The sequence below is a fragment of the Sturnus vulgaris genome, chromosome 3 (genome assembly GCF_052056855.1).
Source record: "Sturnus vulgaris isolate bStuVul1 chromosome 3, bStuVul1.hap1, whole genome shotgun sequence".
In the NCBI taxonomy this organism is placed as follows: domain Eukaryota; kingdom Metazoa; phylum Chordata; class Aves; order Passeriformes; family Sturnidae; genus Sturnus; species Sturnus vulgaris.
This window is the reverse complement of record NC_142245.1, coordinates 70,138,903-70,164,187: the sequence shown is the minus strand read 5'-3', so window position 1 is coordinate 70,164,187 and position 25,285 is coordinate 70,138,903. Positions and strand designations below refer to the sequence as shown.

Genomic DNA, 25,285 nt, shown 5'->3' with positions numbered 1-25,285 from the left:
CCCAAACGCCCTCCCACCCACTACCTTCAGTCTGCCTCGGAACCAGCAGCATCCAATGTGTAACATAACACGTTTTGTGGAACTCAGTTAAAAAATAACATACAGAATACAGTAATCAATGAGCAGAGCTTTTTAGAAAAGCAATATCATTCTTCCAGTTTGTTTTCTACTGATCAATCCCTTTTTGAAATTACAAATACGTAGTTGATAGTCAAGATGAGCCAGTACATTAGCTCAACACAAATGACCAGCAGCAACTCCTCAGCTTTTTTGGGAAAAACAGATTTTAGACCATGGTGTATATTAGCCATCTACACTTTTAAAGCATAGGCAAGTCAGTTTTTCATACCTAGAAGTGACATCAGCTTGCTTGCTGGAAATTAATCTTCGCTACTATTTAAGCAATGAGAAACTTCAGACAGTATTGCCCTGGATGCCTTCTCATGTATTTGCTTACCTACTACTGCTGGTACCAGAAAGGCAGCTAATTTAAATAAGTAAGTAATTTTCATAGGTTCTACAACAAGAGCATCTAGAATCCCAGATGATTAAATTTCAATGGCAAATAAACTCCGATGCTTGGACACAACATAGCTGAACATAATTAAGTCAACTACCAAAGCTTTGTGAATCAAACACTTAAAACTCAAGGATAACAAGACAGAATCGCTTTAATGATTTTCAACACAGTTCTCCAGATAGAATATCACAAACTGGTTGCACAAACAGGCCTTGAAATTTTTCACTTTTCAGGAAGCACACCTTTCAACTTCAGACAATACCTACGATCTGCATGCCAACAGAAAAAGGAATGCAGTCATATGGAATCAGTTAACCATTACTGCCAATAAACCAATTGACTGCAGTATAAGAACCACTTTTGATATTAATAAGCAGTGATTCATGTAAAGCGTGATGTGATATAGCTTTCCTTACTTATGGATTCATCATCCATAGATATAAGATGAAAAAAGTCAGCTCATTACCATATGAAATGCTAGTTCAACGTAGCATATTTCAGCTGTTGGAGATGCAAACAAAAGGTCTTGGTGTTAAAATGTGTGGGACTTGTACCTAAAATCCTGATTCTAACATACAAAGACATAGCATACCTGTGTCTAACAGAACAGATCTAAATGCAGCACCTTGCTTCACTCCACACTATCAACATTTTCTATATGCCCTTTACATTTATCTGTCCTTTTTTTAAAAACAAATGAAACCAAGTGATACCTTCTCAAGCTAAGGAAACAAATGTTTCAAACCGAGACTGTTGAAAAGGGTGGAAAATTCAAAGTAGAGCATTTAATCAGATTAAATGCCACTGTGCCACAATTAGATGTCACTGTGTGCTTACTTTAATTCTGAAAGCACATGCAGCTCGAAGGGAAGTCATGGCACTGTACCGCTCCAGGTGCAAGCGCGTGCAATGCACACACCTGGCGCTACAGCCAGCCCTTGGCCAGCGCTCCGTACTTCCCATTTCTCCTGTCCGCGGGCACGCAGGAAGGCGTTCGGGAGCGGGCCGGGAGAAGTTGGAACCTACGTGCTTCTCCTTGCTCCCGGCCATCCTCCGCGATCTCCAAGCCCTCCTAACAATGGTAGCAGTGTTCCAGCGGGCAGCTCTGCCCTGGAATCGGACCGAATCCCCCTGCGCTCCGACCGGCAGTCCCGCCGCCCGTCCGCACTCCTGCCCTGGGCAGCGCAGGTCCCCGCGGCGGGGCCGGGAGGGGAGGGGGCGCCTCTCCCCGCACCTGGCGGCGGTGACGTCACTCCGCCGCCCCCCGCCCGCCGACCCCGGCCCTGCTCCGCCGCACCTTCCCCGCCGGCCGATCCCGCCGCCGCGCCGGCCGCGGGCACACGGGGCGGCCGGGAGCGGGAGAAAGAGAGGGAAGCGCCGTGCTCCGGCACAAGTGTGGCCCCCTCCCCTCCTCTGCCTCGCAACACGCCCCCCTAATGCCCCTGCCCGCGGGGGTGGCGGGGAGACGGCGGAAAGCGGCTCCGCGGCGTGTTTCCCTCCTTCCCTCCATCACTCCCTCCCGCCGCCGCCCCCCGCGCGGGCGCGGACAAAGGGGAGGGGACCAACACCTGGCGAGCGCCGGTCCCTTTGTGGGGCAGGCGCATAACGCAGCCCCACCGGCGATGGGGAGCGGGGACCGGTTCCTCCTACCCGCCCCAGGGAACGCGAGGGAAGGGAGGTACGGGGATGGGGGGCACTTACTCGCCTGCCCTCGCCGCGCACCTTCTCGCCGCTCAGCCTCAGCCCCTCCCTCCGCGGCCGCCGGGGCGCTGGAAGTTCAGGCGGCGCCGGCCATTCCCAGCTGGCGGCTTCGTGTTTCGGGGGGCGGCGGCGGGCGCGGAGCGTCCCCGGCGGCTTCACAATAGACACCGGGCAGCGCGCGCGTCTCTGTGTGTGTGCGCGTGTGTGCGCGCGCGGGGGGCGGGGCCTCTCCCGGCGCGCCGAGCCGGGCGGGAGGGAGCGGGGGGGAAGCGCTGTTTACCCGGCGGCCGAACCCGGCCGCCCCCCCCCACCGCCCGATGCTCGGGCTGGTCCATGCGCCGCCGCCCCCCACCCCGCGGGTGGGCAGGTGGTACAGTCCGGCCCGCCGGGCTCCCTCTCCCCGGCGCGGGCGGGGCGGGGCCCCGCCGCTGTGACGCAACAGAAGCCGGGTGTGCCGGCGGCCAATCAGCGCGAGGGGGTGGAGCTCCCCGGGGCACGGCGTGGGGCTGGGGCGGTGGGAGCGCGGGGGTGCTGCGAGGTAGGGTTCGCCGCTCCTCTGCCTTCTGTCGAATGGATGGCGAAGACTCTTTGTGTGCGGGAAGAGCCTGGGAGCTCTCCCCGGGCTGTTGAATATTTTCCTTTGCCGACACGCACAGAGCAGGCGAGCGCCAGGGGGAAAGTTCCAAGCGCGGCGCCGCGTTGCATGCTGGAGCTCGTAGTCCTGCTAGGGAGTCCTGAAAGGTTAAGCACCATCAACAACCAAGTGGGATGTTCCCCCATCAAACGCCTGTATATGCCATAACAAACCACAGTTTATCCTTTAGAGTGTGTTTTCTGTTTTAACGAGCTACAATTTTTAGACGCAGCCCCACCCCGCTCGTTCTGCGGGGGAAGGGACGCCTCGAACCCTGCGGAGCTGCCAGGACCTGCCCGTCCCATCATCCCTCGCGCCAAGATGTCGGCGGCGATCGCCGCACTCGCCTCCTACGGCGACTCCGACTCGGAGCCCGACTCGGAGCCCGAGACCGAGGGCGGTTCTCAGCGCTCTGCCGCCGTGCTCGCCAGCCGCGATGCCGTGCTGCACCTCCGGGCGCCTCCCGCCGCGCCCCCAGTCCTGCCCGTCGATGCGGCCCCGGAAGTAGCCGTGAAGGTAGGCAGCCCTCCAGGGCCCGGGCCGCCCGCCTGCCCGATGTTGCGTCCGCACCGCCGGCCTTGGGACAATACTGGGGACAGCCTTGGAGCAGCCCCAGGCTGGGGAAGCAGGGCGGAAGGGACGCGGTGCCGGCAGGGGTGCGTTGCCGCCGCCTGGCCCGGCCCTGCCCTGCCTTGCCTTGAGGTGTGGGGGTCGGAGCTGTGGAGGGGAGGGCGTGTGTCGGGGAGCTCCCGTGGATTCCAGCTGCGGGGGTTAAGTTTATTAAAGCGTGTTAACTCCATCTCAAAGCGTGCCTTGATTACGGTTCCTTAGATATTTGTTTATTGTTCCCAGTATAAGGTGTTTTCCTAGGTGGTTATCGCCTATGGTGGGGTAAAGTAGATACTTGATAGGGTGGCTGCAACCAAATCCTGTTCTAAAGGGCAACCTGAAAGCTGGTTGGTATTTCTATTTCGTTACTGCTGGGGGAACCTTTATTTTCTATGTTCAGTGTAGCATTGGCTCGCTTTTGTGATACCAGAAAGGGAGGGGAGAGGGTGCTGGTTTAGCTTTGGGATTTCTTTTTACAGGAAACAAATTTCTAGTCAAAAGAAGGCATCTTGCTTGCAATTATAACTGTCGTTACTGTCCTGCTGCCACATGCTCAGAAAAGTTTTACTTTGTTGTCATTAGTCAATTCATATTCTATCACAATTCACCATATTTTTGTGTAGATATTACACTGTATATAGCGACTCCATTTGTTTATCTCTTAGAGGCTTGGAAGTCTGGCTTCTCAAGTTGCAGCATCCAGCAGGCTGGCTTGTGCACATTTCAAAAGAAATGCTAATTAACATCTATAATATTTCATGAGTGTTAGTGGTAAGTGGCAAGTAGCACTGGATGTCCTTTCCAGCACCCTTAGGCCTGTAGCAACAGGTTTTCCCCGTGCCAAGCCAGCACAAGGGTTTATGTAGTCCCTGAAATCAGAGACTGATGTCAGGGAACTGATCTGAGTTTTGAAAAAACAAAACTCTGGTGAAGTTATTTGTCCTCGGATTCATTCCTTGATCTGGTTTGCACAAATGCTGTGCTGGTGCAGTTAAATCTCCAGTGCCAGTGCAGAAACAAACAGCTGGAGAAGAGTTAAGTGTCAGCAGCACGTTCAGTTCAAAGCTGTTTGCCAGGCTGTGCTCTGGAAGGGCTATCCACCAACACATCTAGGACTGCCTCTGCTAACTAAGATGAAAAGAGTGTGAGGCTTTTCAATATCAAGATATTTAATTATAATGTTGTCTATAACTTTCACTTGTGAACATAGATGAGGTGCATATAACTGCAAATAGCAGCAATTTCAAGCTAAGACGTTCAGAACACAGCATACTGGAGCTTCTTTTAGCACCACAGCCTACTCTGAGTAGCAACAAGTAATTTCTCTGTAGAATTATATCAGGCTTTCTTCTCAGACTTTTAGGGTCGGAGAAATAACTGCCTGTCTCATGTGCCACATCTTCTCAACACCTTCCATGTCTAAGAATGCTGGTGTCCCACTGGTCAGCAGTGGAAGCTTGCCAGACATGCCTCAGGAATGTACCCTGATTCTTTAGAATTAGAAAGCCCTCCCTGAACAAATGTGAAAAACGTGGTGTTTTGAGTGTAAGTCACAAGTCCTCTCTAAGTACAGGCCTGGAAAAACAGGGAGCTGAGTAGGTAGGAAAGCAAAGTTACAGTTCATTAATATCACTTCACTTGTGCAAATGCTGTTTTGACATGAATAAGGATCAAGTACTCTTAAGTGCATAGGTATTTATTGCACAAAGGACCAGGAATGGGTAACAAAGCTGATGGTGAGAAGGGAGGTTAGAAGGGTTAGTCATACAATAAACCACAGCTTGCATTTTTGGCAGTTGAGAGTGCAAAACTTAAATGGCTGGTGTTCTGCATTCTAACTGTTTTCCTTGTTTCTGGTTCAGAATTTTGGCCTGTTAACTGGCATAGACCTTGCGTATGCTTTAAACAGGAATGGGACCTCACTCTCTGTAATAGCGGGTGTCATTGTTAGCACATTCAGCTGACAGCATTTGGGTTACTGAAGTGAGCATATCAAATATAGCCCTAAGATGTTACTCCAATATGTATTTATTTTTTCTATAGAGATCTGCTGAGTCCTTGTTTTGAAGTAGATCATAGTTACATAAAGTCACATTTCTGTGAAGACAATTATTCTGTAATTGAAAACTAAACTAATATTTGGTAACTGTGTTTTAAATGTTTGAGAGGTTGGCTTTTGTTACCCCCTCTTCTTACAGTCTGCTTTTTGAAATAGGCCTTTTACTGATCTTGATGTTAAATTGCTCCTAACAGATAGCACCTATATAATTACTGGTGACTCCAATCCAGTAATAATTCTGCTCTCATTCTAAACTGAAGAGCTCACTGCAAGAAAGTTGCATGTTTCTGTTACTGTTTTTAGCACCACTAAAATCACTTGAGGGAAGACAACAGAGGATGAAAGTTTATGTTTCTGGTCCCTTCATGCAGAAAAAGATAGGTTGTAACTGCAGGACATTCCGAGAGGGACAATGGTGCTGAAGAAAGGTTCTGCTTCTGTTTGAGGAAGTATTGAGAAGCCAAAAGAGACAGTGGATCTGTAAAGTATGATAGACACCTACGAAATCATTAAATTATTTAACTCCCTCACAGAGAAGGAGTTAAATACTTGCTGTCTCTTCCATGACATGAACCATAAACTGTCTAGTAGGAGTTAGGTTCAAAGCAAATAAAAGGATGCAGCCCTTCATGCAATGTGTAGTAGGGCTTATTGTCATGCCAAGAAGTCCCATGTGTTGAAGAATTTTGCATTGTTACAAGGAGAGTTTGGAAAAGTGCTTGGAAGAGATCTATTGAAGGATGAGGTGTCGATAAATACAGATTTCCGGAAGTCTCACCAAGACCTGGAAATACTTAGCTGTTGGGAGAGTGCAGAAGTATCATCATATACCCTTGCTCTGCTCTTACTCTCCCCTAGATGCCAAGTGGACAGGTTAATCGAGATATTTTCTTTCTCCAAATACATCATCAAGCAGTAAGCAAGCATGACTGTGTTATAAATAGAGGCTGTTCAAGAAAGGGAAGGGCGCCCAGTTGCCAACAACTAGGTCATTGTCAAACCCAATTATAATTAGTTTTTCTAGAATTTCTACTTCTATGATAAAATCACCCTAACACTGCTGATAGTTGTACCTTCACTTTCAATTATAAAGGTACTAGGAAATTCAGGAAACTGCACTTTCAATGAAGAAATCACTTCACAGGAAACATTGTAGCTGTAAGCTTTCCTTTTGAGAGAACAATTATTGTTTGATCTCTGTCCAGGGTAAGACTCAGATCAGAGCAGATTATATGATACTTCTCTGCAATTTGCTCTTCAGTGGTCTTGAGGAGAAGATGTTTAACTGGGTTAAAATAACTAGGCTGGCTGGCCCAGCCCAGTACAGAAGCTGGAGGATCTGTGCTGCTTTTAATGTGAGAAGGGATCTAGTTTACCTTTGGCAGTATGCAGGTTTCCAAAGAAGTTTTACGTAAGGGGAAGAAATAGACTTCAGTCACACTTCTTAATGTTTTTTAAAACCTAATCCTGCCAGCTATGGAGAGAAGAATGATACAAAGTGGCATGTGACAATTCTGTAGCAGTGATTGAACATTAGTGGACTTGGGAAGTGTTACTTGCTAGGAATGTTTGTCTTCTTTGACATGGTGGGTTTTCCGGCTTTCTTTGACACAAAATATCTTGTAGAGAGTAGATGTTTAGAACTTGTCATCCTTTAAGATCCTGGGAATCTAGCCATAGTTCCACAAAACCATTTAGCATATGCTTTTCTTGCTAGTTTATTTTTATTCTATTGAAGTGAGTGAGGCGGTCATTTACTGTTAGGAGTGCATGAATGGGTAGAAAGAATAAAAGCTGGTAACAGCCATGTGTTAATGCTGGAGCTTCACTGCAAATGCTATTTATCTCTTGGTAATAAATTTGTAAATCTTTAGAATGAGATAATGTACATTTGACAGCCCAAGTGGTTTAGGCAAGAATTGATAAGTGACAAACTGCTTAAGTCTCAGTGACTCATGGGATGCGGTCTTAATTTACCACATTTTAATGTGATCGATAATTAAAACTAATTAAATGTTATGCAAAGCAGCCTGCCCTTTTTAGCTATTTGACTAACTAGTAATGACTTTACCTGGGGAAATGGAATGTTGTAGGTTTATTATCTAAAATGTCCAGGAAAAAAAGAAAAAAACTCCAGCATATAGACATCAAAACTCTCTGCTTGCATGAGATGAAGCAGGAAAACATAAGTCACATTATATTCTTTCTAAGGAACAGAATTACCATCCAATGTTGCAGTTACGCAGTGTACCTTGGTCTTACATTTAAGGCTTTGCTTTGTTTCCTGTTACAGGGATTTTGCCACTGTTTAATTAAAGCGATATTTTTGTCTTGTATGCACATAAAGAAACTTCTAGCAAGCTTTTTTAACACTTTTTTTTATTGAACTATTTTTTATTCTATAAATCAAGTGATTTTCATAGAAAGTAACACTGTTGTTCTATGGCATTTGGGTAGGAGTTTTTTGAAGTAAAAGAGGACTGTGGGATGTTTAAGGAACCTCTTAAGGAGGAAAGTTAATCTGATTTACTGCATTTGTAGTCTAAAATCCCTTCTGTTTCCTGTCCTCTTTCTTATGCTTTGAAGTGGCCAAGCTTTATGGTAGGACTGAAGGAGCGTGCCTTGTAAGAACTAGACATTGGGTGATCTCTGGGGAGTTATAGTGAAGCACCCCCTTGTCTTCAGTTAGCATCAAAAGCTTCTTTCTGTCTCAATATAGATTGCTTAGGCAATGCTAATACTCCAGAGGACAGCCCTGTTTGGCATTCCCCTATAATATCGTGATTGTGCTTTGTTAAACAAAAGGTGCAAAAGGACAGCATTTAACTATCAAAAGAATTTTTTTACCTCATCAAACCATCTCTGAACTGTAAAGCAACCTGATACTGTAAGTAAATAGACATCACATCTATTTAAAAAAACCAAAACAACACAACCAACACAGTAGGTAGTTTGGTGAAATGACATCATCTGCCTCTTTTTGCCTTGTATTAGCAGTGATTCTTGCATCTCTCTGGACAGACATTCATTCGACCTGTCTACCAAACTTCAGTGGATCTATGCAGCATTTTCAGTTTTTGGTTGTCCTTATTTCTGCAAAGTTGTGTAATCTGAATCTCTTTTGTGCTGAATGAAGTTGCTCAGTTTTTCAGGTCATATTTTCTTCGGCCTTCAATCATGTTGTCTTTTCTTTTGAACACTTTTCAGTAGCATGTATCTTACTTCATGTGTGGTGCCCAGTATAGCCACTGTATTTCGGCTGGATGCTTGTTACTAGTGCTGAGAAAAGCAGAGAGGTGACACACAGAGCTAAGTTTGCAGCTTCTTTCTATTATGGTTTTCAAGATAGCCATATTCAGTAAAACATAACTTCCTAAAACCTCAGTTGTTTGGTTCCAGGTTATATGGGATGTACAGCCCTTTAAGGATATTACAGCATGCCATAAACCCCATATTAATACAATTTCTGAGTTGCAGCAAACACGAGCTGCTTCTCTGCCAGTCATACAGCCGAACTTTTCTCTGTCTCCAGAGGAACACTATGTCTGTTTGAGAGCTTTTTGACCTCCTTTTTATGGTTCCTGTGCCTTTGAGAGTGGAAGTGATCTAGGGTGATACTTAGCCCTTCACTGAAATCACAGATGCCCTCCTCTTTCAGCTTAACTACTGATCATCTCCCATCCCACAGAGCCACTTGTGTCACACTTGGCACATAAGCTACATGATTGATTGCTCACCTTAGGCTTTTAGATAAATCATTCCTGTGACCAAAGGAAAAGCTACAACACAACAGAGAGGCGATCTCTTAGATTACCTTATCTCAGTCACAGCTCTGCCAGACTGCTGCTCCTGTGATCCCTTCCCTTTTAGCTAGAGCTATGGCAAATGCATCTGGAATGCTTGCAGTTAAGACTGTTGCCAGAATAAAGGGACAGTGTTCTTGCTTTTTGTATCCTAGAAAGATGAGTTCTACTGAAAGGGTCTTCTGGCAATGCATGCAGTTGTACCCAGAGATCTTCACCATGTGCAGAGTTTGCCAATGAGTTCTTCCCTCTCATCCAGAAAAAAAAAAATAATCAAGCCACAATCAAAATACTCCAATGCAGATATCTTGGCAGTTGGTGAAATATGGGCTGGGTTAATATTTTTAATGTTTCCACTGCCTGCTAGAGTCTCGTAGTGCTGTACGAAATAGCACTTACCCGATGCCGACCAAAGGATAATTTGTCTGCTGCAATTTGAACTCTTGCCATGGACTAACATTTGTCAATATGCTGTGTTAATATATATATTCCTATCAAGATATAATTTTTTTTAAATACTGAAAAAGTAAAGTGGGTAGTTGGACTACATTCAAATTATTACACAGTTTAAAGCAACATGACGTAATGAAAAGATAACCATTACGTGCTTCAGCAGCTTGTTAAGATATAGTCGTTTGATGCCCTAATATATGAAAAACATGAATAAGACTGGAGGTCTTGAGCATAGCTCTGATAAATATAACATGTGCTTCAATTTCAAGGCTCGGTGGTTTTCACACAGAAAGAATGTGCCTGTGGTGGTCTAGGAGTGAACATATTGTGTGGCTTTCGAGTGACTCAGCACTGTTCCACCAGCAGCAAAGTAGAACCAGAATTGCTATAATCCTCCAGCAGAGGATCAGCTTTTATGGCACAATCTGTTTCTTTTCTCAATTACCAAGCAGCATATAATAGAACTTCACAGGAAGAAAAGAGAAGGAAAAATAGCAGAACTGAAAAATGATTGGCATTTTTGCAAACCTGGATTTTTTTGCTTTTTCAGATTAAAGAGCAGGAAAAAACTGTCCTAATTTTCAAGTAAGCTGATCACTGTTTAAATGTCCCTAACTATTGATCAGATAAATTTTGCCTTATTGTCAATTATATTAATTTTTATTTTCTCAAATTTTGAGTTTTGTGGACATGATGTGAAGTGTAGCTGGAAGAGTTAGCTGTATGATGTGACTTGAAAAAGTTGTCTGTGGAAAATGTCCTCACGACATGGAGCAGTGGAAGGAAGTGTAAGTTTGTAGGTAACACTGGTTAGGAAGTGGTTTTGGTATGCTTCTGTTCTAACTGGGGACTTATGGGTTTTTGCTGAATGACAGGATTAGGCCTGCTGTGCTGTTTGCAGGCAAGTTCATGGTGTAAGTCGGGGCTGTGAATGTACCTGTAATTGTTGACATCCAAGTGCAGTGAATTGGAAAGGTTGTGTGATGAGAGAAATGAGGTCAGGCTGAGAGCTCGTAGCACTGAGGGTTCAGGCAAGATCAGTGCAGTGGCTGGACCTGCCTGTTAAAATAATTGGTAATGTGGTGAGAGTAAAGCTTTCTGGTTGGACTTAACAATTCTACTAAGACAGTGGCCTTAGTAGAAAAACAATTAATGGGATTGCTGATGTCGTGTTTTTGTTTTGAGTTTTTAAACATGCTTTTATTTTCCTTTGAGCAGTTGAGCAATTTTAATCAAATGTAGTCGGGTACCAAGCCAAAGATCTTTAGGTACTGCTTTTCTTTTCTGTTTTCGAGAAAATGAGGTTTTAAAGTCTTTTAAATCTTGTATGCATGAGCAAATTTGTAATTGACCTGCTGTTAAACTGGGGAGAAAAAAAGCTTCTGGGCATAGCATGTCAGAGAATAGCTAACAATACTTAGCAAGTTAAGAATGTGCCATTTTGTTCTTTCAAGATACTATAATATAAAGCAAGATTGAGTTTCTTTGAGATAATTTTCTATTAATGAAGAAACTGCTAAAATTTGATTCTCTGTTGTGCCACTTTTTTTTGTAAGTCACAAATGCTTTGGGATCTTGTAGGTAAGCACTGACTAAGCAATGATGCTAGGATAGCTTTTTCAATATGATTACTATGGATTTTGTCAGTATACTAGCACATCCTGGGTCCTTTTCAATTGCTGTTTTACTAGAATAAAGACACAGGAAGCAATGACAGTAATAATTCTGCAAAATAACATTCTCCTTCATTAACTGGGGTCTTGATGAGGGGAGGGGTTCTATTGATGTGAAAGAGCCTTTGTAAAGCTCTGAAAGCAGGTCTTTTTGGGCACTGCTACCTTATCAGCCATTTTCTTTCTTCTCTGTCTTCTATTTCAGCTGCATGTGCCTTCTGTATTTTTCCCTGTGAGTTGCTTGAAGTTACTCTTTTGGTTAATCCCTCTTTCTTGTCCCTTCATCCGTCAAATTTTTGTCACAACAGACTTGCAAATATGTTCAAGTGCTAAAGCTTGTACTTATGCCTTTCAGTATAAAAATACCTTTTGGAAATAAGGGATTACTGGATTCTGTGAAAAATCATTGTTAACCTTAATGTTTGTATGTAATGTTGATATGTAATTTTTTTCTTTGCAACTGTCTTTCAGGATAGTTACTTGTGATTTCTGCCTTTCACCTTTTGTAGAGTTCTAGCTTTCATACCTTTTTTATTAAATTCATGACCATTTTAATTGGTTGTTTTTTACAAGTTTGGTTTTCAAACATCCTAAGAAAAAAGCTTTCCTTCAATCTTGCTGCTGTTTTAAAAACGTGTGCATGAAATCCTTAAATAAAAATAAATAATTATTCATATGCAAAAGTCTTCAAGCCTTTTAGATGAGTTTCTCAGTGACTGCATAACACTGGTTTTGCAATCAATATTTTTTTAAAATAGAAACTTTGGCCAAGGTGCTCTTCTCTTTCATAATGCTGAAAATGTCTACTTGAACTACAGCCCTAATTTGGACTGAAAGAAGGTAATGTCATATATTTAAATGTGTTTGTGTGTAAAATAGGTTATTAATATGTCTGTTTTATTTCAGGAAGATGTGGAAACAGGAGTCCACCTTGATCCTGCTATCAAGGAAGTTCAATACAATCCCACTTATGAAACCATGTTTGCACCTGAGGTAAGAAACCATGTTGTTTTTTAGAGCAGAAACGACTTTGGCTTAAAGGGCAGAGGTTGTATAAATTTTATGTGAATTTACTATAAGACAACTTCTTTGGATGCTTGCTGCATTTTGGAATGTAATTTGAGCAAACTGAAAAATAGATTCTACACAAGTGTGTTGGTATTTTTAGTGCTTGAATTTTAATATTCTGCATAAAGCTCTTCTAAGAAGAGTCTTAAAATGTTTGTCAGAATTACAGCTATAAAAATTTAAAATTAAGATAGAAAAATACCATTATAAAGATGTTGAGTTAAACATGAACTGCATTGAAGTGGTTGTTTACTATTTTCACATTTTTGCTATTTACTTATTGTGCTCATTAGGGCAGAATTAACATTTGTAAGACTTGCAGATATAAGACTTTTAAGAGGAGGATTTAACATTAAAATCAGAGTATTTTCAGTTTAATTATTCATATGAGTGTTAAGAATTTTAGTAACTTGAGCTGTGCTAAATTTGTATAGTGAAAAACCTTTTAAGACTGAATTTAGACTGCCTGGTGCCATGTGAACCACTTCCCATTTTGTTATAACTGACAGGCTATCTGAAAGATAAAAATAGCTGTTCAAGCATTTAACTTTTTACCATATTTAACTTCTTTGTACAGTTTGTCTTGTCTTCAACCAGGGGGTAGCCTTCTAGGTAGACAAATACTGCATCAGTCTCAGATTCCTTCATTAGTTATGCTTTATGTTTAGAAAACCTTTTGAGGAACCACATAAATTGGCCTTTTCATAGCGAGCTTGCAACGTATCAAAGCCATGACATGTGCGAACAAAAGTACTGATTTTAACTTGCTTCAGTGCTGCTGTGTGTAAATGTTTTAGTTAGGGAAACCTAATGTGGGACAACCTTGGGTGTTGTCTTCTGAATGCTTGCACTGGTCCCATACTGAATGACGGTCTGTGTTGGTTCTGTCAAGCACCAACATGTCAAGTAGTCAATATCAACCTGAGCTCTGTGCCAGTAATACAGGCTAGAAAGTTCAATCCTGAAATCAACTGTCTAGAACAACTGTGTGATTACTGTGTGAAATAACAGATGATCAAGCTTATTCAGTAGTCACAAAGAAGTGATTTTGCATTACCATTTTTGAAAGACAGATCTCTTTTTTTGCTGTGTTTTTTTTTCTGAAAAAGTAAATACATAAAAATAACAAATTACTAATCCTGCTCCACCTTGTTTTAACATTTTTGATGAAGTTTGGACCAGAAAATCCATTTAGGACTCAGCAAATGGCTGCACCTAGAAACATGCTTTCTGGATATGCAGAACCAGCTCACATCAATGATTTCATGTTTGAACAACAAAGGAGAACATTTGCAACCTATGGTAAGTCCCTGACAGTGGAATTCACGTCCATCTTTATCATACTCAGGTTGGACAAATTATGATGGTCTTGACAGAACAATTAATAGGACTGTAACTTCTGTAAATTGCTTTTTATCAGAATTAATAAAATCAGAAAAGGCTTTTGAATAAGAATCCATATGAATAGAGATAATAGTATTTATTTGGGAAATCTCATTTTGTAATTCCCTTTTGAACTGGAATCCAGTGTACGATCTCCTAGCAAGCCCCTCTTAATTAATCCTTCTATTAGTTGCATCAAGTATAGAAAACACAAATCAAAATTTCACGCTTCTCACATGACAAACTGTAGATCTGTTATGCAAATAGATTGTTTCATGTGATTCTGCCTCAAAACCATAAGGAAGCCTTACTGAGTTGTCAGGTTCTTCAGTGGTTGCCTCTCGATACAAATGGAATCAATCAGATTTGCGGAGAATGGGAATGTATTATTAAAATAGTCTTAACAAAGACAGACCCAAAGAACTGTGTTGGTGGTCAGTGTATTCTTATCTTGAATAACATTTTCCTTTGTAAATAGTGGCACTTGAAAAATAATAAAACATTTGAGTCTTGGGGAAGCTTGAGGTTCAAGCAGACTTTTTACGAATTGTAAGAATAATTGGTTTTGTTTTTTTTTTTTTAGATAGGAAAAATATGGAAAGACTGGATTCTAAACATTCTTTTGCACACATTTGAAAGAACAAAGCTGCCATGTGTTTACATATAACAATGGTTAATTTTTTTCCAGTGTTTCATTGTAAGATTTCATTTCTGTTTTAAGTTTGATTGCAAGTGCTTGCTCAGATGAAGTATTCTTTATATGCTTGAAATTCAGATTTTTAGGCAAGATCTGATACTTCCTCTGTTAACTTAAAATGTCACAACACTCAACTTTTTGCACTACAGATTTGCATCTTTCTTTATTCATATTTACATTCAAAATACTACTTCTTGCAAACTGTTTTGCCACAAAAATCAACTTCCTAAACAAGCATCCTTAATTTCATTAGGGCTTTATGCATGCCTGAATTCACTTACTACATTCTGTGATGCATGAGATTGGGACTTTGTTGCTAACATCTGTGGTAACTAGGTATTACAGTGGAAGAAAATGCCTAACATCAGAGACTATCCCATAATCAATTTTTCTTTGTACTTCACTTTTATTTGAAGCTTTCTTTTAAATGTTAAAAATTGAAATATATTAATGACAGTTTTTCTCTTACATAGTTTTAGCTAATAGGTACTTTTCAATGAGTTGTTAGGATGTGGAATATAAGCAAAATGACAATATTAAGAAATGGGTATCTAGTTTCATAGTATAATTTAAACTTACTTGACTGTGATTTTGGTATTAGAACTTGACAGACAATACAAGTAGGAGCTTCTGTTCAAGCTCTGAATAGACAGATTAGATTTTCTTCAGTGAAATTAAATGTAACGTTTTTTTGGGTTGAAATTAAATGTAACATTTTTGTGTGTAAAATAGATACTGAGAAAAAGTGCCGGTAGGCATATAGTGTTTCATTAGAGATTTTTTTTATTTGAAAAGTTTCATTTGGAGAAAGTTGCTATATAGTGATGACATAACCAACAGAAGTAGTTTTGAGTAGACTTGCTAGATTCATCTGTCTTGAAAGCTGTATTAAAAGCGTGTATAGAAGTGTATTTTTAAACCTCGTGTCACTGACAACTGTGTAGCTATCATTCAGCTTTCTAGAAATGTTCAGTAGATTATGATCTGGATACAGTGACAATGGAACTATGAAAAGGCTCAGATACAGGCAATTTAAACAGCAAGAATGAACCAGCACTGAGAAGCTGAAGCTCAAGCTAGAAGATGCAGTGAATGAGCATGATATTCTGTCTCAGTAGAAGATCTATTAAAAACAGCACTCCTTTAAGTTGTCAGAAAGTTGTCTATTAATATTTTCAATGTTCTCTTTTTCATTTGGAAGGATGTAATAAATATCTTCTCAGAAAACACCAAGTTTAAAAATGCAACTAAAATTGATAGGCATAAACCCAAGCCATATATCTTTTTCAAGACTGAGTCATAACCTATTAGAAGAACAGGAATAAACTTCTCTTTTAAAAGCTGCAGTTCTTGAGACTTCTGGTCTCTTACTCTGTTCAGCACCATTGCACTAAGGCAGGAGATCTCGAAGAAATCTGCAATAGCTGGTGAGTAGATAAGCAGTGACTAAATGAAGGATGAGGATAGTAAATGAGATCATGTATCCAAAACAGCTCAACTGTCTCAGTGTCTCTCAAAAAACCAAGACAGCTTTATAATATGTATAGTCCTGAAAGTTAATACATATTCATTGAGAAACCTGTATATTAATCACAAACAAAATCCAAGTATTTTTTGGCAACTGGTCTTTCTTATCTACTTTTTGTGCAGTAAATATTTACTCTTAAAGGTACATTTTTCTTGTGATGCTTGGATAGCTAACAACCTCCATGCTGTCACTGACTGAAGGTCCTTCCAGCCCTTTATTCTATTAGACAAGAGGCCAGCAATGGGCATCTACTGAGGAGTAGAAGAAGGAAGCAAGAAAATAGTGATACATCTGAATACTTCTTTTAAGTATGCAATCTGTCAACCAAGGGCCATGCTTATATATTTATTAATTTTCAGACAATTTGTTGGGGGTTTTCTATTTTTTTCTTTCTGACAAACTTTTCCAGCTGCTTCTTGAACCCATATAATTTTTCTTTGTACAGTTACCTCTTTCAGGAGCTCTGCAGCTTAGCAACTCCTTGTGTGAGGAAGTATCTCTGTTTCCAACTTGGGGAACTTAACAGCTTTCTAGTTTGACTTCATATCCCCTAGTTTCTTATGCTAGAAAACAAAATGAGCAATCATTTCTTATTCACCATTTCTGTGTGATTTCTTACTTTATAGATCTTGACCATAGCTTCTTCTCAGTCTCCTTTTTTTTTCCAGCTGGATAGATCTGATCAATTTTCTTGTTCCTCAGTTGCAGCCTTTTCATGCCTGTGGCTGTCCCTGTCTCTCTTCTGTATCTCTTTTAGTTCCACTGTATTGCTCCTAAGATGGAGAGCAAAGCAGTGCACAGTGGCTACATGTTAATCTCACAGTGAATTTATTCTGTGAGTAACTTGCTCAAAGCTATTTGCTCCATTTTTCCAGATCATTTATCAATATGTTGAATGTCATGGGCCTGAGTATGAATCCACCAGAAGCTTTCCTGTGCTGTGCAAACCAACCAAATATTCTTGACAGTGTTTTAATAACTTTTCATCAATTGACCATGTAAGGACCTGTAGGTTTTTTTAAGTGTCTTTGAGGCAGCCTGTAATCAGTCTAACTTGGTTAGTAAAGGTATCCAAGATCAACTAAGCTTTGCTCAATTGCAGGATTGTTACCTCAGAAATATTCTGGAGTTTTGTCATTGTAATTTACCTGTAGAGGAAACTGTGGTGTCTGCTCTCCTGCAATATATGATGCTCATCCAATTGCATACTCCCTTTCTTTATTGTAGTTTCTACTCCTTTACTCTTCTAACTGTACAAATGTCTGGCAGGTTGATCTCCCTATCTCCTCTGAAACACCTTTTATTTGATACATTGCTTTTTTGTCATATTGAGGTGATATTCGGTGAGAGTATCTGCACTGTGATTTGACTTTAGATCCTTGGGTGACTGCCTCTGATCCTGGTGTTTTATTATAACTTATTTGACTCTTTAGTTTCTTGGCATTTCACTTTGAGGTAGATACGGTGTCATGTTACCCATAAAGAAAGTTCTGGCATAGGAGTCTACCCAAGCTCCATAATCATAATCCATGATCAACATGTGTTTAATACCATCGTCATAGATGCTCTTTTCAGTCCTTGATTATCTGTTGGCCTACACATTGTCGGGTACACTTTCTGTTCCTGCCAGTTTTGACAAAGGACAAGTGTTAGTTTATATATCTTACAAGATTTCCCTCGCTTTTGGGGGCAGGCTGCCTTAGTGTTGTGTTTACTTTGTCTGCTGGAGTTTGGTCTTTGTATTTTCCACATCTGGATGCAACTTGAACTCTTTGAAGAATAGTTTCTTATTTCTAAGAAATTTTCTCTTTACTTAGTATTCAGCTGTGCTTACTTCCTTCTGGTTCCTTTAAAGTCATCTTTTATTAGCTGGCGGGCATTAGTTTTTTTCTCCTACATGGTGTCTTTGAAGTGCTCCTACATTTGAAAAAGCCTTTACCCTTTGGTGCTCACTTTCTGTTCCTTTTAAAAATCTTTTCTTAATATAACCCTCCTGGTTTGAGATTGAAATCTTTGTCATAAATGTTTTTATATCTTCCTTTGCTTTGTCAACAATGTTAGTTTTATACCCCATTATGGTCTTTGTTAAAATGTGTGTCCTTAGAAAGAATATCTTAAAATTAAGTAAATCAAGTATCCTGCACTGCTCAACTAGCTTTTTTTTTTTTTTTTTTTTTTTTTTTATGTGAATCTCTAGCGTGGCTGCTTAATGGTACAAGTACATGGTGTAAAAATCATCACATCTTGCTGTGAGATTTGTGCAGTCTGCTACAAGGAGATGACTAAAATATGTCATTATTACTGTGTTTCTTTTCCTGGCACCATCTCTGTTATCATTTCATGGTTACTGCATTTTCTGTCTTAATGGTCACTCTGGGATTTCTGGCAATTGTACTCACCACTACATAGACCTGGAGTTTCAGTCCACAGGATCATTTAATGCTCATTAACACTATTAACTTGTTAATCTGATTTGTGTTTAAGCTTTCTATGGCATAGAGCACGTTTTTCCCCACTGGCATGACCATCTTATTTCTGTATTCTTTCTACCTGGTAAAGTATATATTCTATCCAACTACATCAGTACTGTCCTACCAATTATGTTATTTATTATTTTAAAACAAGATATTTCACTGTGCATTAGTTTTAGCTTCTGTCATCTTGCATGTGCTTGGATTTTCCATTTCCCTACCTTCAGTTTAAATAGGATTCTATGATTATTACTGTCCCTATTACCTGAGATTTCAGATTTCTGTGCTACCTTTTCCTTGAGGATATGAGTTTCTAAAGATTGTGTGTCATTGCAAATAGCTTTTTTTCTTTAAGTATTTTTTTAAGTATTATATTTCTTTAGGTATTATTTAAGTACCCTAGGTATTTTATCTAAAAGTACTCTTTCAGTCTTCTCAGAGCCATCTGCTTTTTAATTTAAATGAGACCTAATCATCTCAGTAAGTTTCTCTTTATTCCAGGAGTTTGGGGAAGTGAAGTTGTTACAGGCACTGGAAATGTTTTCCACATTAGGGTTAAAATCTGCAGCGTCTGAGAGAGCTTGGTACTGTTTGACTTGGAAAAAAGGAGTCCTGATTGCCCTTTACAGCTACCTGAAAGGAGTATTCTGATGGCATAATCCATAAAAAACATTGAATAAAATAGTCCAAGTAGGCATTTTATGATCTTGTGAAAGATCCTCTCCCAGTTTAATGGAAAACGATTAATAATTGCTCTTTGGGAGTCTGACTTTTCTAATTGGTAACCAGTTTTGGCTCTGCAGTCCTAGGTAACCTACCCTGGTTTGATTCCATTGATATAAGGCAGTCTTATTTTAATTTCAACTATCAAATGAAGGCTGTCTCTCTAGAAAATAAAATTCCCCTCCACATTATGATTTAAAATGCTTATCTAACATTATTTTTTACAATGTTATATTCCTAGGAGCATGTCAAAAAAGACTAGGAAGTCCTAACTTACAGCACACGTTTATTCTTCTGTATCTGTGCTCTCAGCTGAAGGAGTCTCTTTTCTTGAAAAATCCCTTTTAAGTATTGATTAAAAAGTCAATAAATGAGCACACATACATTTTTGGAAGCAGAATTACAGATTATTTTTTACATGCTGCACACAAACTGTTCGTGAATATTCTAGCCATTTCATAGCTATTTGAGCATCAGTGCTCATCCTAAAAGTGGACTGCTTCATTCATGCAACATTTGGTATTTTTAAATCTCTTCTTCACAAGATATTAATGCCCTTTTTAATAAGAAATAGTCTTCTCTCCATGAATCTCAAAGCTCTTTATGAGTGCTCAGTAACTTGGTTATAGCAGGATTATGTATCACTAACACTGATACTTTAAGAGCCTAAAATAACTGACTTGGAAATAACACTTGTGGGTTTGGTTTTTTTAATCTACTCGTATTACATACAACACCTACAGTCACTATTACCTGTTAACAATTGTAGGCACTTTATTCTCTGACTACTTTGATTCTACAGAGATGCCAGTGCCGAGTGGGTTAGTACAGCTGTATTTTTCTTCATACCTGAGCTACCTTGGGTCTCTATGTGCTGCATTGCACAGTGCAGTGTAAACAGGCTTTAATGAACTGTCTTTCTGGAATGCACATCAAAGTCTAATTATTTAACCAACCATTTTCAGGTGCACTGAAATTATGGATGTAGGTGGAATTGTATCTTTCATTGCTAAAATGTTGTGGGAAATATCTGCCTCCTAATTAAAACTGAAGGAGACATAGAAGTCAGGGCACATTATGTGGGATACCAGCTGAGTAGGATAAAAGCAAGCTGTCTTTTGCAGCTGCGTTTAGGAGTCCCAGCCAGAAAGAAAATATTCCCTTTCACATATCCACTAGAAAGTAGAAATTGTTCAGAGCTTTTCTATGAGAATGATGCTGGACCAAATTCAACTCAACTGTAAGAAGTCTCCACTTCCACGGGAAGCTGTGCTTGGCCCAGGGACTCTATTCATGGGAATACTGTCCCTCTTTTACAAGTACCAAGCAAATAGAGTCCCGGAGATGTTGTCAATACAGTTGGAGGACAAGTAAGCCACTGTATTGATTTTGACAGAAATCCAAAGTAATATCTCTCTTCTGTTAACAGAAACCTTATAGCTTGGAAGAGAACTCATTGGCATAGTGGCTTAGTAAAAGCAGGCAGCTAAATTAGGGGAAGTCTGATTGCAGTGTTGGCTCAGTTTGGTTGTCCATAGAAGTAAATCCTATTAAGAGTCTAGAATAAATTATTTTTATTGTTTAACCTAGATATAGTGGGAATGTATATTTTGCAAGATGACATGGGCATATATTTCTCTCTATGTCATCTGGACATACATTGTTCCACAGCTGAGCCTTACCAAGTTTGAAACTACAGGGCTGCTCAGTAGGTGGATTGCTCTGTTTGGAAGGGAATACCTGCTATGTTCTTAGAATGGCTCTTCTACTAATTTCAATAGTATTTTTTTTCCCAGCATCTAAAAAAAAATTAATTGGACTATGTTCTAGAAGAGTAATCTTTCTGAAAAACGTTTGAGAAGACAATCTCCTTTGGCTGTGGAAATGATATTGGTAGCTACTCAACTTGTATGCATTTGTATTGTGCCTTTATGAGCCATTGGTCTCCAGAATGGACTGGATAATCTTCCTGTGCTCATGATTGTCTCTGTGAATCAACAAAAATACAGGAATTGGATTGTATGCTCTAGGATTTAATTCATTATGTGTGTGTGATTACTTTTACTGATCGTTCAATATCTTTTTTTTTTTTTTTCATCCTTGATACAGAGAAATTCTCACTGAGTCATCAAGAGACGTTTTGTTGCTTTAATATTTAATAAAAATTGGTGTTATGTCCGCCAGGGTGCAGTCTTTCCCAAAAAAAAAAAAAAAAGCCATGGTGGTCAGTAAGTGTTCAGTGTACCACCTGTTCCTTGGAAACCAAATGAATTTATTTGTCTGTCTTATAAGATCATGCTATCCACTTCGGGAGAAATGGAGAAAAAGATTGGATATATGTATTGAAATTGTCAATATCCTGAATAGCTGTGAAACACTGGTTCATTTTCTAAATTATTTATGAGAGTAAATGCAGCAGATTTTGTTGTGGTTGGGGTTGTTTCATTTTTATTGAGGCTCAATAGCTGTTGTCAGGAAATGAAGATGTGAATACTTAATTATTTTAAGAATTATAGGCCATAACTGCATCTACATTAGTTAAAGCAACTCCTTTCAAGTTGAAGCTTTCCCATTTCTGGCAGGAGGAGGATTGAGTAATTTTTGCTGTGGGAGGCAGAATACACAGAAAGCCCTAGAAAACGTTATTTGATTTATTTTTCCCCCACCTCTGTCCTCTGCCTTCCAGCTGTTGCCACCCCAGGACAGCCAAAGATGAGTAGCACTGTCTTTGACCCAGCAGAAGTAGTGAGCAGAGCAGAAGGCTGCTCCTGAAGCCAGAGGGCTCTGTGTGTGCAGCAGCTACTGCCTGGTTTCCACGTGACTTAGTGGCTTTGCAAACCAAAGAGCAGTGCCCTGCACTAAAGCAGCATCCATTTAACATTCTGTGTCTCTGACATAAGATTTTGAGCTAGTCTTTTCCTTATACCACGTTCCTACAAAAAGACGTTGCTATGGTATTTCAAAATCTAATGTTTCCATTGCAACAAACTGGCCTGAATTCAGCACTGACCTCGCTTGTAGCAGGGGCATCCTGGGGTCCCTTCCCACCAGATTCTGTGACTTGACTGCTTGTGATTACCCACTCTTTGTATCTTATGTTGTTAACTGTTGCCTATTACATTTATTTGTTTCTCTGTGTTGTGCAAATTTAAGCATTCTGATAGCAATATGTACTCAAGGGCCTCATAGTACTACTTTATAGTAATCTTTATACTCAGGCCAAGAGAAAAGTTAATGAGATTCCAAAGTTTCAATCCTTCTTCGTCCCCATCTTGTTCAGAGTTAATAGGAAAGAATTTGCAGAAGGACAGAGTAGTAAAAGCTGTACAAAACTGAAAAGCTTGAAATAACTTGAAATAACAGTACTTTTTTCCTCTTGTTCCAGGTTATGCATTAGATCCCTCTGTAGATAACCCTGAAGCTGCTACCAAATATATTGGTTCTGTAGAAGAAGCTGAAAAAAATCAAGGTAATTAATTCAGAATCTTGTATAAATTATTTGCATCTCTTAACTGTTTTCATTTCTTCTTTACTAAGAAATGGAATAGGTATTAGCAAAGGAAGGTGTTACAGGAGACTTACCTATGTCAAAAAAAACAATAAAGAAGAGATGTGTTGCAATTTTGATGTGGAGGGGGAAGAGAGATATTGGAGTGTTTTGTTTTCTTGAAAGTAGCAAATGTTTCAAGTTGTCATGACAAATTTCAGAATAGGATTTGCAATGTGCTGTTGCATGAGTACAGTTAATCTGTACGATTTGAAACAGCTTTTTGGTCCTCTTAAATTCTGTGTTAGCTGATGTTGTCATGTGTCTGCATTAGGATACCTGTGTGTTGAGCTAATCACCATAACTGCTCCTCAGGAGCAAACTGTGTGCTACCTCTGGTACTCCTGTTGGGAGCTGCATGTTATCTCAGCTTAGCAAAGTTAAGCTCTTTGGGCTATTTGGAAAAGAAAAACCACTGGAAGGTTGCCAAATGGTAGCAGCATGGCATGCCACTGGGAGGATTGACTACCAGAGGCATGGGGTTTGTAATTAATACTTTGATACAAGATATTTAACACTCAAAGAGACTTGTTGGCATTGGAAAACTGTGCCTGTGTTAATGTCATGGTTATGCTTTCCCTTGCATGTCTTTTTCAAATATCCTATTCACGTGGGTATACAAAGGATCTTTATTTCTGTGTCCTCTTCCTCAGAATATATCCAAGCTTATTTCAGTCTTTCCTTCAAAAGAAGGAAATGACTAAGATTAAGCCATTTAAAAAAATTTTTAAAAACTTTTCTTAACGGAATTTCATACTTCATTTTAAGAGAACCCTTGATTAATGTGCAGTTCCTTCTGATCACTACTTAACTTTCTACATTGCCTATTTTCCTCTTATTTGTGTCTCTTTTACTCTTAGATGAGTATTTGTGCTGCTTCAGGAAAACATTATTTGAAAATTGAACATAATTGTGTATACAAGCTTGAAAAACTTAAAATATGTTAAAATTATTACCTAGGGCTTTTTTCCTCCCATATCTATATTGTATGACAATGATTGGCACATGAAAATCTGAGGGTGCAGTATTTGTGAAAAGCTAGTATTTCTATGAAGGAACAAGTGGTTGGAGAGAGATGACTGTCAATAGTGACAGACTTTTTAAGAGGGCCTGTAGCAGTAAGACCAAGGTAATGATTTTAAGCTAAAAGAGGATCGTTTCAGACTAAGTTAAAAGGAAGACATTTTTTACAATGTGGTTGATGAAATACTAGAGCAAGTTGCCCAGACAGGTGGTGGGTGCCCCATCCCTGGAAATGTTCAAGTTCAGGTTAGACAGGACTCTGAGCAACCTGATATAGTTGAATATGTTGCTGCTTATTGTAAGGTGGTTGGAGTAGGTGACCTTTAAAGGTCACTTTCAACCCAAATCATTCTATAATTCTATGAATTTTTTCTAAATTAAAATACACAATTGTGGCTGGTGTTTTGGGACACTTTTCTTATTTTTGTTTTGGGGCTGGTTTTTTTCAAACCAAGAGGGTTCAGAGGGATCAGAAGCCAAGAAGACTTTACTTTCGAAAACTACACTGTTTAAAGCATGAAAATTGATGTATTCATACAGTCTGCAGACTTACTGTTAAAAATTTATGGTACATGCATGGTTAAATATTCTAACAAGCAAGGATACACAGTTAAAGTGGTTACTTTGTTACTGTGTTAGCAGTGTTCATAGCTGGAAAAGAGAGCAATGCTTTGGCCAATTTTACTCAAATACTTTTTCCATGTTGTCTTTTATACTGAAAGAAGCTGTGATGGTGGCTTTTTACTTTAAACTAACTATGGGGCAACCTCTGATGTATTCTGTGTTAGCAGTTAGTCAGTGTATTGTTTCCTTCTTCAGGTTTAACAGTGTTTGAAACAGGACAAAGGAAAATTGAAAAAAGGAAGAAATTCAAGGAGAATGATGCATCTAATATTGATGGTTTTCTGGGACCATGGGCAAAGTATGTTGATGAAAAAGAAGTAGCCAAACCATCAGAAGTAAGTACTGCTTTAACAAAATGGATACAAATTGTCAGTACATGGCAGTGGTTTCAACAGATCCAGCTGCACTAGTGCTTGTCCAAGCAAAAGATCTATGCTATGCTTTGGGGTAATAGAAACATTTTAGGTAATATGTCCAAATAAGATGTTCCAGATATTCTGCATTCAATTATTTGGAACACTTTTTGGAAATAAAATTAATTCAATCTGTATGTAGCGTCAGATTAAAAGAAACAGCTTGGGAAAAAAAAATGAAAGTAAAACTTTTTTGAAAAAAACTGGCAAATGAAAACCCTCAATATCACATACACAAATACACACACCCTGGACCATCCAACAAACAGATATCCTTCTTATTCAGTCAGTGCTTAGCTTTAGTCTATGAATAAAAAGATAATATTGCTTTTCAGTGCACATAGCTTTCCCAGCCT

General features: G+C 39.8%; 2 protein-coding genes across 3 annotated transcripts in view; one reads left to right on the top strand and one right to left on the bottom strand.

Moving 5' to 3' along the window:
• Positions 1 to 2,521, bottom strand: part of WASF1 (WASP family member 1) — an 86,908-nt gene extending 84,387 nt beyond the window's left edge. The window contains exon 1 of one of the 2 annotated variants that reach the window (XM_014879293.2): positions 2,222 to 2,521. The gene's annotated coding sequence lies outside the window, so the exon portion shown is untranslated. The remainder of the gene's footprint in view (positions 1 to 2,221) is intronic. The other variant, XM_088161914.1, reaches the window with a different exon arrangement.
• A 240-nt stretch (positions 2,522 to 2,761) lies between these two features.
• The window catches only part of CDC40 (cell division cycle 40), a 37,878-nt gene continuing 15,354 nt past the window's right edge, over positions 2,762 to 25,285 (top strand). Inside the window, exons 1-5 of the mRNA XM_014879297.2 lie at positions 2,762 to 3,371; positions 12,359 to 12,445; positions 13,693 to 13,822; positions 22,708 to 22,791; positions 24,712 to 24,851. Coding sequence (XP_014734783.1) covers positions 3,177 to 3,371; positions 12,359 to 12,445; positions 13,693 to 13,822; positions 22,708 to 22,791; positions 24,712 to 24,851 — 636 coding nt within the window. The 5' untranslated portion in view covers positions 2,762 to 3,176. The remainder of the gene's footprint in view (positions 3,372 to 12,358; positions 12,446 to 13,692; positions 13,823 to 22,707; positions 22,792 to 24,711; positions 24,852 to 25,285) is intronic.